The sequence below is a fragment of the Bufo bufo genome, chromosome 5, assembly GCF_905171765.1.
Source record: "Bufo bufo chromosome 5, aBufBuf1.1, whole genome shotgun sequence".
In the NCBI taxonomy this organism is placed as follows: Eukaryota; Metazoa; Chordata; class Amphibia; order Anura; family Bufonidae; genus Bufo; species Bufo bufo.
Genome location: NC_053393.1, coordinates 310,672,251 through 310,685,688, shown reverse-complemented (window position 1 = coordinate 310,685,688; position 13,438 = coordinate 310,672,251). Strand labels below are relative to the sequence as shown.

At 40.2% G+C, this 13,438-nt stretch overlaps 1 protein-coding gene across 1 annotated transcript in view; it reads left to right on the top strand.

Moving 5' to 3' along the window:
- GALNT12 (polypeptide N-acetylgalactosaminyltransferase 12) overlaps nt 1-13,412 on the top strand; it is a 63,998-nt gene extending 50,586 nt beyond the window's left edge. The window contains exons 5-10 of the mRNA XM_040434105.1: nt 410-527; nt 1,427-1,603; nt 5,472-5,603; nt 8,817-8,930; nt 9,082-9,237; nt 10,664-13,412. Of these exons, the coding sequence (XP_040290039.1) occupies nt 410-527; nt 1,427-1,603; nt 5,472-5,603; nt 8,817-8,930; nt 9,082-9,237; nt 10,664-10,801 (835 nt within the window). The 3' untranslated portion in view covers nt 10,802-13,412. The remainder of the gene's footprint in view (nt 1-409; nt 528-1,426; nt 1,604-5,471; nt 5,604-8,816; nt 8,931-9,081; nt 9,238-10,663) is intronic.
- Nucleotides 13,413-13,438: the final 26 nt, after the last annotated feature.

Below are 13,438 nucleotides of genomic sequence, written 5' to 3'. Positions count from 1 at the left end.
TGCAAACGATAATTTTTTAACGTCAAAAGATTTGGATTGCCCGGGCAATTGATGGCAGTATTACCCTGCAAGATGATCACTAATGAGCGTTCATATGAACGTACATTAGCCAAAAGAACGGCAGGTGTAATACAGGCTTTAGTTCATCATTATATGCTATAGATATTGCATCATAGTAAATCATTTTGTAAATGGTTTGCAGTTTGCCTCAAAAGTAATTGTTCTGTATACGCTATAGTGTGCAGAGATGTGTTTTCCATTTGCCAAGACATCTATAGAGATAACCTGCACCAATTGTTTACATATAGAAATGTAAACTTGCATTCACTCTCTTCCTGGTCAGATTCAGTGCTAAAGCATGTGCATGTAATTCACAATTATTGATATAAATCAACATTTTTCTTCCTAGTTCCCCAACCATGGCTGGTGGGCTGTTCGCTGTGAGTAAGAAGTATTTCGAATACTTAGGATCTTATGATACTGGAATGGAAGTGTGGGGAGGAGAAAACCTGGAGTTCTCATTTAGAGTAAGGAAAATTATTATTTTTTACTTTAAAGGGTCACTGAGTTTTAAGAAAATGTTCGATATGCCAGAACAGGGACGCCCAACCTGTGGCCCTCCAGATATAGCAAAACTACTACTCCCAGCATGTCTGGACAGCCTACAGCTATCGGGGCATATTGGGATTTGTAGTTTTGCAACAGCTGGAGAGCCATAGGTTGGGCATCCCTGCTATAGAGACGTATCAAAAGTTTTGATCAGTGGAGGACTGAGTGCTGAGACTCCCACTGATCGCTAGAATGAAGGGGAGAGAAGTGCTTGCATATCGTGCTTTATCTCTTCACTGCAAGAGCAGAAGTGAGAGGACCTCAATAGAAAGTCTATGGGTATGTCTCAATTCAGTCTTCTCAGACTGAGTGCATTATGCCAGTGCTGCTCTCTTCTTGTTCTAGTGATTGGTGGGGTTTCAGCAACCAGAGCCCCACTGATCAAAACTTTGATATGTCTCTATGACATATCAAAAGTTTTCTGAAAACTCAGTGACCCTTTAAAGGGATGTATTCCAAACTTATAAAGTGATGGCCTAATGCTGGAATGTGCCATCACTTATTATTGATTGTGATCCGACTCCCACTGAACTTGAGAATGAAGGTGATGGGGTGCTCATGTAATGATGCGCCCCATCACTATTTCTTCCCCTGGCTAACCACTGTGCAAGGAAATGCAGCACAGCCCCTTTCAAGTGACATCAGGCTAACTAGGCGTGCTGCTGTGTAGGGAATACTTAGATAGGTAAGCAATGCTAAACCAGAGCTGTGTCCCCTTCATTCACAGGAACAGTGAGGGTTCCTAGTGGTACACCATAACTTTACATGATGGGAATAATTGTTTAAATATTGACCCTATGTTGAATCTGATTTTTAGATCTGGCAGTGTGGTGGAACACTTGAAGTTCACCCATGTTCCCATGTGGGACATGTCTTTCCAAAACAAGCCCCATACTCTCGTAGTAAAGCACTGGCCAACAGTGTGAGGGCAGCAGAAGTTTGGATGGATGAATATAAAGAGCTTTACTACCACCGAAACCCACATGCTCGCTTGGTAAGATGCCTGATATGATTACAAAGTGTACAGTCTTGTTATACTTTCATTTCATTTACTTAAAGGGGTTGGCCAATCTCAGACACTGGAAGTATATTGCTACAACATGCCTAAAATGTCATATAGGTGCTGGTCGAGGGCTCACCACGCATTCACTTCTATGGGAGTGCTGGAAATAGCAGAACGCAGGTTTGGCTACTTCTGGAACTCCCATTAATGTAAATGGAGAGGTTCTCCATACACTTCTAAAGGAGTTCCGGAAATAGCTGAGCTATTTGGAACTTGGAACTTCGATGGAAGTTAATGGAGAGCACACCACACATTGAGAAGTGTGGAGCGCTCCTGTATGCTGAGTGCTTTGCCTGACTATAATGAATGAGATAGTTGGAGTGCTCCTGTATGCTGAGTGCTATGCCTGACTATAATGAATGAGAAAGTAGAAGCCTCCTGTATGCCAAGTGCTTTATCTGATTATAATGAATGAGAAAATAGGACTGCTCCTGTATGCTGAGTGCTTTGCCTGACTATAATTAAGAAGAAAGGTAAGAGTGATCCTGTATGCTGAGTGCTTTGCCTGACTATAATTAAGAAGAAAGGTAAGAGTGATCCTGTATGCTGAGTGCTTTACCTGACTATAATTAAGGAGAAGGTAAAAGTGATCCTGTATGCTGAGTGCTTTACTTGACTATAATTAAGGAGAAGGTAAGAGTGATTCTGTATGCTGAGTGCTTTCCCTGACTATAATTAAGGAGAAGGTAAGAGTGATCCTGTATGCTGAGTGCTTTGCCTGACTATAATTAAGGAGAAGGTAAGAGTGATCCTGTATGCTGACTGCTTTCCCTGACTATAATTAAGGAGAAGGTAAGAGTGATCCTGCATGCTGAGTGCTTTCCCTGACTATAATTAAGGAGAAGGTAAGAGTGATCCTGTATGCTGAGTGCTTTACTTGACTATAATTAAGGAGAAGGTAAGAGTGATCCTGTATGCTGAGTGCTTTACTTGACTATAATTAAGGAGAAGGTAAGAGTGATCCTGTATGCTGAGTGCTTTCCCTGACTATAATTAAGGAGAAGGTAAGAGTGATCCTGTATGCTGAGTGCTTTGCCTGACTATAATTAAGGAGAAGGTTAGAGTGATCCTGTATGCGGAGTGCTTTGCCTGACTATAATTAAGGAGAAGGTTAGAGTGATCCTGTATGCTGAGTGCTTTACTTGACTATAATTAAGGAGAAGGTAAAAGTGATCCTGTATGCTGACTGCGTTACCTGACTATAATTAAGGAGAAGGTTAGAGTGATCCTGTATGCTGAGTGCTTTGCCTGACTCTAAGGAGAAGGTAAGAGTGATCCTGTATGCTGAGTGCTTTCCCTGACTATAATTAAGGAGAAGGTAAGAGTGATCCTGTATGCTGAGTGCTTTACTTGACTATAATTAAGGAGAAGGTAAGAGTGATCCTGTATGCTGAGTGCTTTACTTGACTATAATTAAGGAGAAGGTAAGAGTGATCCTGTATGCTGAGTGCTTTCCCTGACTATAATTAAGGAGAAGGTAAGAGTGATCCTGTATGCTGACTGCTTTCCCTGACTATAATTAAGGAGAAGGTAGGAGTGATCCTGTATGCTGAGTGCTTTGCCTGACTATAATTAAGGAGAAGGTTAGAGTGATCCTGTATGCTGAGTTCTTTACTTGACTATAATTAAGGAGAAGGTAAAAGTGATCCTGTATGCTGACTGCGTTACCTGACTATAATTAAGGAGAAGGTAAGAGTGATCCTGTATGCTGAGTGCTTTGCCTGACTCTAAGGAGAAGGTAAGAGTGATCCTGTATGCTGAGTGCTTTACTTGACTATAATTAAGGAGAAGGTAAGAGTGATCCTGTATGCTGAGTGCTTTACTTGACTATAATTAAGGAGAAGGTAAGAGTGATCCTGTATGCTGACTGCTTTCCCTGACTATAATTAAGGAGAAGGTAAGAGTGATCCTGTATGCTGACTGCTTTCCCTGACTATAATTAAGGAGAAGGTAAGAGTGATCCTGTATGCTGAGTGCTTTCCCTGACTATAATTAAGGAGAAGGTAAGAGTGATTCTGTATGATGAGTGCTTTGCCTGACTAAAATCCAAGGGGTTGTCCAGGTTCAGAGCTGAACCCGGACATACCCTTATTTTCACCCAGGCAGCCCCCCTGAGGCTAGCATCGGAGCATCTCATGCTAAATTGCGCAGTGCACACGGCCTGCCGCTAGTGTGAAAGTACCCTAAAGTCTTTGGTTATGTATGTATGTATGTATGTTATTGCAGGCAATTACAGCGGATGCCTGATTCAAGGGTTCTCTGATTTAGATAATGTTAGTGTGCCCGTACAAAATGCGGCTGAGCCACGGTAAGGGCACAGCCACATGGTCAGGTTTCTGCAGTCAGTTTTGGAAGCCACAATAAGGAGTGAATTTAAAATAAGAGGAGAAGTCGTATCTGTCCTTTATGCTTTCTCTCCTTTTATGATCCACTCCTGATATTGGCTTCCAAAACTGCATGCAGAAGCCTGACCGTGTGGTCGTACCCTAACCACATGCAGATTACCACTGATTAACTGCAGGGCTGCACCTTTCTAGTTGTGCTGTATAATAATTAGCGGTAATCCGAGTGCAGGTACAACATGGGCACTGACCAGCCGCATTGTGTACAGAGAACCTTAAAGGGTTTGCCTTTTATGACCAAGATGTGAATAACAGCAGTAAGTGCTGGCCATGGGTGGACAGACTTACAGAAATATCCGAGTGTCTGGCACTTCACTGTTTCCATAACTCCCATAGCAGTAGAACCTACACAAATGGCCTAAAATAACATGCTATGCCGTTTGCATTGCTCCCATTCAGTGCTGTGGGAGTTATGGAAACAGTGGAGCACCGGCCATTCCATAACTCTGCTTCCCCTGGCCAGCGCTTACTGCAGTTATTGCCGTCTTGGCTGTGATGGGACAACCCCTTTTGGGAATTGTGAGTTAATACAGGGGAGTCTATCAATTATGTAGAGTGCAGAGTATTTATAAAGAGTGTCATCTCTGGAGGCCTCATCCTTTCTATGACATGGGCACCATGTCATTCTTATTCTTCCTCTGTGGTGGAGATGAAGGAGAAGTTAAAGGGAATCTGTGACCTGCTTTTACCATTTTAAGCTGTCACCATTGCCATGTTCACTAAAGTACCTTATTTCCTGCAGTCTTCTTCTTACTTTATTTGTCCTTTTGATAAAAAAAAAGCCCTTTTTATGATATGCTAATGAAGCTTCAAGGTGCCCAGAGGGGCGTTTTTTTCCAGGAGATTTCTGGCCGCCAACAGGAAGAAGGACGGGGCATTTCTAGAAGGTAGACGACGACGTGGGGAGGGGGCGGAACCGTTTGCCGGGGCTGTGGGAGGTTATTTGAGGATCAGGAGGCGTTCTTGGGCTTCAAATTAAGGCGTCACTTGGCACCAGAGAGGAAAAAAAACGCCCCTCTGGGCACCTTGGAGCCTCATTAGCATATCATAAAAGGGCTTTTTTTTTATCAAAAGGACAAAACGAAATAAAGTAAGAAGAAGACTGCAGGAAATAAGGCACTTTAGTGAACATGGCAATGGTGACAGCTTAAAATGATAAAAGCAGGTGACAGATTCCCTTTAACAGTTGCTACCCAATTTCCCTTCATAATACAGTTGATCGCTGGGGATAAAACATCCTTTGGGTTACCCTTCTAATTTTCATACTTCATGTTTTAAGCAGCAACTGCCATAATCTTTGTGGCCACTAGCTGCAATAAACGATTCAGTGGGTTGCAAACAAAACCGTTTATCTATTTTTATGATATTGTAGCATCAATATGTTTCACTTGTTTCAGGAACCTTATGGAGATGTGACAGAAAGAAGGCAGCTAAGGAAGAATCTGCAGTGTAATACTTTCAAGTGGTTTTTGGAAAATGTTTACCCAGAACTTCATGTTCCTGAAGACAATCCAGGCCATTTTGGGATGGTATAATTATAAAGTTTTACTTTACAGACGCAAAAATTATATAATTTTACAAAGGTCCTGATTGGTGCATTTTCAGTAGTAATTCTGCACTCTTCATATCTGACTGCCACATTAATGTGTGCCAAAAACCGGTGTACATGCTTTGCACTGCATTTATCAAGAACGCCAGATCTGTCACAAGCATCAGCCACTAATAAATTCGGCACAATTTAAGGCTTTCTATAGGACAGATTAGTTGCTGGGACATGCTGAGTCTTTGTATTGACTACCAGATGTCAGCACTACACAAATAGATGTTTAAAGGAGTATTCCGGTTATATTAAAATATACCCTATCCACAGGATAGGGGACAACTATTAGATCGGTGGTAGTCCTAGTGCCGGGATCCCCACCGATTACAAGAACCGGGACTCTGTATCCCCTGCAGCCCGCCTGAAATGAACAACGTGGGTAGTCAGGCATGTGTGGCCACTCAATTTATTTCTAAAGGAGTTCTGGATATAGCTGAGTAAAGAGCTCATCTATCCCCAGACTTCCCATAGAAATTAATGGAGTAGCTGCACGCATGCCCAACCGGCCACTCTGTTCATTTCAGGGTGCTGCAGGTGGTACGGAGTCCCCGTTATGTAATCAGTGGGGTCCTGATGGTAGGACCCATACTGATCTAATAGTTATCCTCTATTAGAATACCCCTTTAAATCTTACAGATCAAATGTGATAAGAGCTCTAGCCTAGATACATCTACAGTCCCTGACAAAAGTCTTGTCGATTGTGTACAAATTGACCTGAAGTGCCGCTAAAATATATTTCTAATCAAGATTTTGTTACAAGAAATGGGTCATTTTAATCCTAACAGCTTTTGTAATAATGTTTCAGTGCAAAACGAAACTGAAAAAAAGTATTCTAATATTCACAGCTTGGTAAAGCCCATTGAGTCAATTTTTGCCAAGACATAAGTGTTGTCGCCTTGTCATATGAGCTTCACCTGTGACTAATAATGGATCAATTAGGTCTTAGGTGTGTATAAAAAGAACCCCAGTACACTAGACCTTCACATCAACTGGAACTAGACCTCTGCAAACATGCCTAAGATTCACCCGTAGACTAAAGTGTTGATTATCAAGAGGCTGAAGACCAGATCCACTGCTGATGTGGCAGACACATTCAATGTGTCTCAGCGTCAAGTTCAGAGGATAAAAAAAAGATTTGAAGATGTTTTGGACAAGGCCAGGTAAGGCCGACCCCGCAAGACAACTGCTCGAGAGGACCGTTTGTTGGCTCGGAAATCCAAGGCGAGCCCATTTTCCACTGCAGCAGAGCTCCATGAGACCTGGTCATCTGAAGTCCCTGTGTCAACCAGAACAGTTTGTCGGATTCTGTCTCGAAATGGCCTCCATGGTTGAATCAGTGCCCATAATCCAGCACTAAACAAAAGACAATTGAAAAAAGTGTGGCATTTGCCAAGGGCCACAGCCTGCTAAAAGGATGGACGCTGGAAAAGTGTCAGAAGGTGGATTTTTCAGATGAATCTTCTGTTGAATTACACCACAGTCGCCGCAAATATTGCAGGAGACCTACTGGAACCCACATGGAGCCGAGATTTACCCAGAAAACAGTGAAGTTTGGTGGAGGCAAAATCATGGTCTGGGGTTACATCCAGTGTGGGGGGTGTGCGAGGGATCTGCAGGGTGGAAGGCAACATCAATCGTCTAAAATACCAAGAAATCTTAGCTACCTCTTATATTCCCAACCATAAAAAAGGCCAAATTCTGCAGCAGGATGGTGCTCCATCGCATACTTCCATCTCCACATCAAAGTTCCTTAAGGCGAAGAAGATCAAGATGCTCTAGGATTGGCCAGCCTAGTCACCAGACATGAACATAATTGAGCATATGTGGTGTAGGATGAAAGCATGGAAGACGAAACCAAAGCATATTGATGAACTCTGGGAGGCATGCAAGACTGTTTTCTTTGCTATTCCTGATGACTTCATCAATAAATTGTATGAATTCTTGCCAAACCGCATGGATGCTGTCCTTCAAGCTCATGGAAGTCATACAAGATATTAAATTTGGATCTCACTGCACCACTACTTAATTTGCAGACATATTTTTGGATTTGCAGTAAAGTTGTTCAATTTCTGTGGCGACAAAACTTTTGTCCTGCCAAAATTTGGCCTTTCTGTCTTGATTAAATGATAAATCTTTTTTCTGTGAAACTAATTTATTTCAGTGCATTAAACATCATTTGGGAGGGCTTTAGCTTTTCATATGAGCTAATTCTAACACCAATTGATTAATTAAAAGTCAGGTTAATAGCAGGAGTTTCTACAAAATAGAGAAGCGACAAGACTTTTGTCAGGGACAGTACTCCCCATCACAGGTCCTATGCTGCTGCCATTCCGATGCTGGTTCGGTCCAGAATTAGAACAGCATGAGTGGGCGAATTGGTGTGAGCTGGAGTATGGCTTATTTTTTAAATAAATTTTTTATTTTGAACAATCTGTTTTTTAAATGTATTTGCCCAAAAAACTTTTTAACTCCCTGAAATGAGATATTATGTATGATGAACTTGACATATTTCTTTTATTGAAGTTAAAAGTTCAAATTAAAGGGGTTTGTCACTTTCTGGTTACTGTTGACCAATGTATTTTTAAGATGATTATATGACACTAATATAGCCTTTGTTGGAATTCTGCACCATTTTCTATATTTTATAAGTTATACCTCCCTGTTTACATAGTCTTTTGCGCTCTCCACACACAGGTCCTGTGTATAAAATGGCTGCTGGAGGGTCATATGACCAGGCAGATCAACTCCACGTGATGCCGCCTCCATTCAAATACACTGCACCTGCCTTCAGCACTTGTTCTATTGGAAGTTTAGTGTAGGTGCAGTATATTTGAATGGACAAGGACTCACAAGGAGGTGATTTGTCTGGTGACATGACCCTCCATCAGCAGCCATTTTATGGACAGGTCCTTGGTGTGTACAGCACAAAAGACTTTGTAAACAAGGAGGATATCTTATGAAATATAGAAAATGGTGCAGAATTTTAACAAAGACTACATTAGTAAGTGCCATATAATTATCTCACACACACATTGGTCAACAGTAACCAGAAAGTGCCCAAGAAAAGACAATAAAAGTATTTTTCGTGTGGTATGTAAAGCAATGAACTCTGTTGTAATAATTCTTTATTTATCATCTGCAGCTAAAAAATAAGGGAATGGCTAACTATTGCTTTGACTACAATCCTCCAAATGAGAACGATGTCACTGGACAAAAGATTATTCTCTATCCTTGCCATGGAATGGGGCAGAATCAGGTACGAGAAGGAAAAGTATCATACATTTATGGTAACTTATACTGTTTGATTTGTGAATACACCTTATACATGTACGGGTGATTAGTTAGTACAATATATTGATAATAATGATAACTGATAAATGCATTAATTGTCCCCTTGTATTTTTCAGTTCTTTGAATATACAACTTATAATGAGATCCGGTACAACACACGACAACCTGAAGGTTGTGCAGCTATAGACCAAGGATCTGACCAGTTAACAATGTTCTTATGTCGGGAAAATGGGAAAAGTGTGCCTGAAAACCAGAAATTTATTTTCAGAGAGGTATCGGAGACTAAACATTTTTATATGTTGCATCAGGAATGGATAAAGCATTGTCAAAATTATATTGTTCGTCTCTGTATGATTTCTGTAGTTTACAGTACAAGGGCCCTTTTCAAACAAATACTTGTGGCAGAAAAATGTCAGATTAGAGCAGGCATCCTCAAACGGCGGCCCTCCAGCTGTTGTAAAACTACAACTCCCACAATGCCCTGCTGTAGGCTGATACCTGTAGGCTGTTCGGGCATGCTGGGAGTTGTAGTTTGGCAACAGCTGGAGGGCCGCAGTTTGAGGATGCCTGGATTAGAGCATCAGTAGAGGTGCGCGTCTCCCATTAATCACTAGAACAACAGGGCTACAATGCCGTGTGCCACTTTGGCTCCTGTTGGACTCTTCCTGCTTCAACATTGTGATAGGTGAAAATATGTAGCCCTTTAAATTACTTGATATATGGATTTAGAATACAAAAGTAGCAATGTAAAATATAAATGCCGTAGGCAGCCATTTTGTTGTAACACAGATACATGTAGTGTTATACACTTGGGAAAGGATAATATATGTCAACATGATAAAAAGGGGTAAAATTGACATGGAAACACATTTTAGTTGACAGTAAACATAAATTGCCACGGAGCTTTCAACAAACGTTGCGTTAATCAATAGTAACGTGTGTACATAAAGGAATAGCACTATTTCTGGCCATTATATCTAGGGATGAGTGATTTCACATAAAACTTCATTTGAATACTGTACAGAGCGAGCGAGTTTGGTACCAAGGTTTTTTAGAGTAGAAATTAGAGACTTTGCGAAGTAATACTGTAACTTTGCATCATCGATGACAATACATTTTAATACTGTACGGAGCGCTCGCTCCGTACAGTATTCAATTGAAGTATTATGTGAATCGACTTCGGATGAAGCATCCGAAGTCCACGGTACTTAGTACTGAGAAAGATTATCAAATTATTTTGTTTATAAAAATGATAGTTGAGGGGAGATCTAATAACTAATAAAGAGATATCTCCCGTGATGTATTTATACCCAGTAGTATAACTATAGCAAAGGGCAGTGTCTAGAGGAAAGAAGGGGATTCTTTAATGTAAGAGCAGTGAGACCTCTCTGCTAGCGGAAGTTACTGTGCTGAATTTATTAGTTGTCTTTCTTGAGTGTACTGACGTTAAAGGTTAGATATTTTGATTGCCAGATTTGTAGGGAAAGAATTATTTTTCTGCGAAGATAAAAATGGGTTTTTGCTTTCCTCTGTCTTAATATTGCAGGATAATATACTGAATTACATGGACATGTGTTTTTTTAACCAGTAGGTACAGTAGCTATAAAAACAGGATAACACGTATGTTCAGTACAGTTCATAAATTTGATGAAAATGGATTTGCTTATCTGAACTAATGCCATGTATTGTAATTTACAGGATGGTACTCTGCTGCACCAGCAAACACAAAAGTGTGTTCAAGCTGAGAGAACTACCAGCACGGGGAACCCTGTACCTGTATTAAGACCTTGTTCAAACTCTGATCTACAGAAATGGTTTTTCCAAGAGAGAAGCTGATCCAATTATTTGTAGACTGATGCTGCTACTACTGATTGTCCTCTCCCAGGATCAGGAACATTATTTGCCTGTCGGTATTCATCAGCTGATGTCACTGGCAAAAACATGTCATAAATGTATGAAATAGAAACTCTACTGGGGTCATTTTGGTGTTGTTATTCTATTTTTGACTGTCCCTTATATGATTATGGATGGTGAAATAGTTAAACTGTATAAAATGGGATTCATTTTTCAGACTCTGGTGTAGGAATAAGAAATTGAAATGTCTTCCTTTTTATGTGTAGAATGGGAAATCAAAACTGATTATTTATGTGATCGTCTATTTAAATCCTTTTAAATTGTGTTTGAATATTTCTTTCCTTTGGTTGCTGGTCAAGCCATTTTTTATATATTTCCGTCCTTTCATGTATTTTATTTTGTTGACTGCTCAGGGCTAAGTAATGTGACATGTTATATATGGCACAAGATGGACTGAGTTGTGTTCACTTTTATAGGTCTAGGTAGACCAATAATGCCTTAATTAATTAAAGGTGTTGTCCAACTTCTAAGTGGGTTTTTAATAACCCTCCACCGAGCGGGACCCGTCAAGGGAAGCATACTTAACCACTCCCCAATGCTATGTGGGTCCACTGCTGTCTTCACTGCGTTTCATTTCCCACATGTAAGCGTCTGGCATGGAGTCAATGATGGTCTGCACCTATGACGTGTCCCCCAAGGGGCATGTGACCACAGTAAAGCATAGTGATGACACCATTGGAGCCAAAACTGAGTGTTGGGGAGCAGGTAAGTATGGCTCCTTTGATATTTTTTTGCTGGGTGGGGGATTATTTAAAGCCCACTTAAACTGGTTGTGCAACTTCTTTTTATAGCGTAACCTCAGTATTGCCACAAATAAGCCTATTAATGTATTACTAGGAAAACATACATGTCAATCACTAATGAACTAATATTCTTTATAAAACAACTAGTGCTACAGGTAGTTGCATACTTTAATAGAGTACTTTAAGTTAAAACAGCCACATTATATCTCTGGAGAAAAGTACTTAAGTTTCTGTGATGAAACTTACATCTAAAAATAAATTTTAGGCTTCTTTAAAGGGGTTGTCCAGGCTTTTACTATTGATGACCTGTCCTCAGGATAGGTCATTAATATCATATCGGTGGAGGTCCGACACTTTGCCATATACAGCAGCAGCGGACAGGAAGAGAGAAAGGAGACGGCATGTGCGCACTGTGCCCACCGTCTACTCATACAGCTGATTGGTGGGGGTGGCAGATCCCCGCCGATCTGATATTGATGACCTATCCTGAGGATTGGTCATCAATAGTAAAAGCCCAGAACAGCCCCTTTAAGGCATAGTAATTAATTATTAGGTGACTTTTTAAATAGCTTTTTTTTTTATTAAACATGTTATATTTTGTCCATTTTTTAATTAAACAAGTTATATTTTGTCCATTTTTGTATAAAATTAATTTGTATGTTATTTAAATGTCATTAAACTGAAATAATATGACAAAGCAATACAACACGTAAAACTGGGTGCAGATTTACTAATCCTGTAGATGGTGTAATCTTAGGCTGTCTAGGCCACCACGTTTATCACAGTGGCTCATGCTGGATGATACATTTTTGTGCACAGCTAGACAATCTTGTTTAACTTTACTCAGAAATGTACTCCCTTTCCCACTAAAGCACACTTTTTCTGTTAAAAGAGGTTGTGCCACCATAAAAACTTATCCCTATCCACAGGATAGGGGCTAAGTATCTGACTGCTGAGACCCCCACTGATCACAAGGATGATGAGCCAGAATTGAGCAGTGGTCATGTATGTGTGCTGCTGCTCCATCGAGTGCTTCTATTCGGACTAGAATGGAGCGTCAGCTGGCATGCTTGTCTGCCACTCCATCGACTCTGGCACCTCCTTCCTTTGACAGGTGGGAGTCCCAGTCAGATTCCTACCAATTAGATACCGGTACTTATTCCCTATCTTAATTTTAGACCAACAAGTCACACCCATTTGGTGAGCTACATGCAGTGGACCGGCCCACAATTTTATGTGGGCCAGTATTGTTATAGAACCCCCTTCTTTTCATTGTTAGAGATGTAAGTAGTCATTCATGGAACTATTGTAGAACTATAGTTGCTGAACAAAAAATTACACAGGGATCCTAGTAAAAAAAAAAAGTACGGAAGAAATGTTAAAATTAGTGTATAGCAGGTCATGGGCAGGGACGCCTATACTGAAATATTTTCCCTGCTTGCCCTGATGCTGTCTTAGTGACCATCATCTACCACTAGAGAACTCCCTGCCTATACTGTAGATTTCTATAATCTATATTCAGTTCAATAGCGGCTGTATAAATCCATGTGTCCCCTAGTGGTATCTCCATGCAGTTAGAATTGTATCTCTATTTCCTAATCAAGACTAGAGATTAACTTTTTTTTTAAATTTTTTGTTATTGTTTTTCAGTTATAACAAAGTTTTACTATTTTGTACAAAAAAAAAATCATCTGTTTCTATTTATATGCGGGCAATCTGTATTTCTAATATAAGTAATAGAAAATATTTTTTATATCAACATTTTAGGAATTTTTTGTGATTTTATCAAAAGGTCCAATTACAATAAAACTTTAAT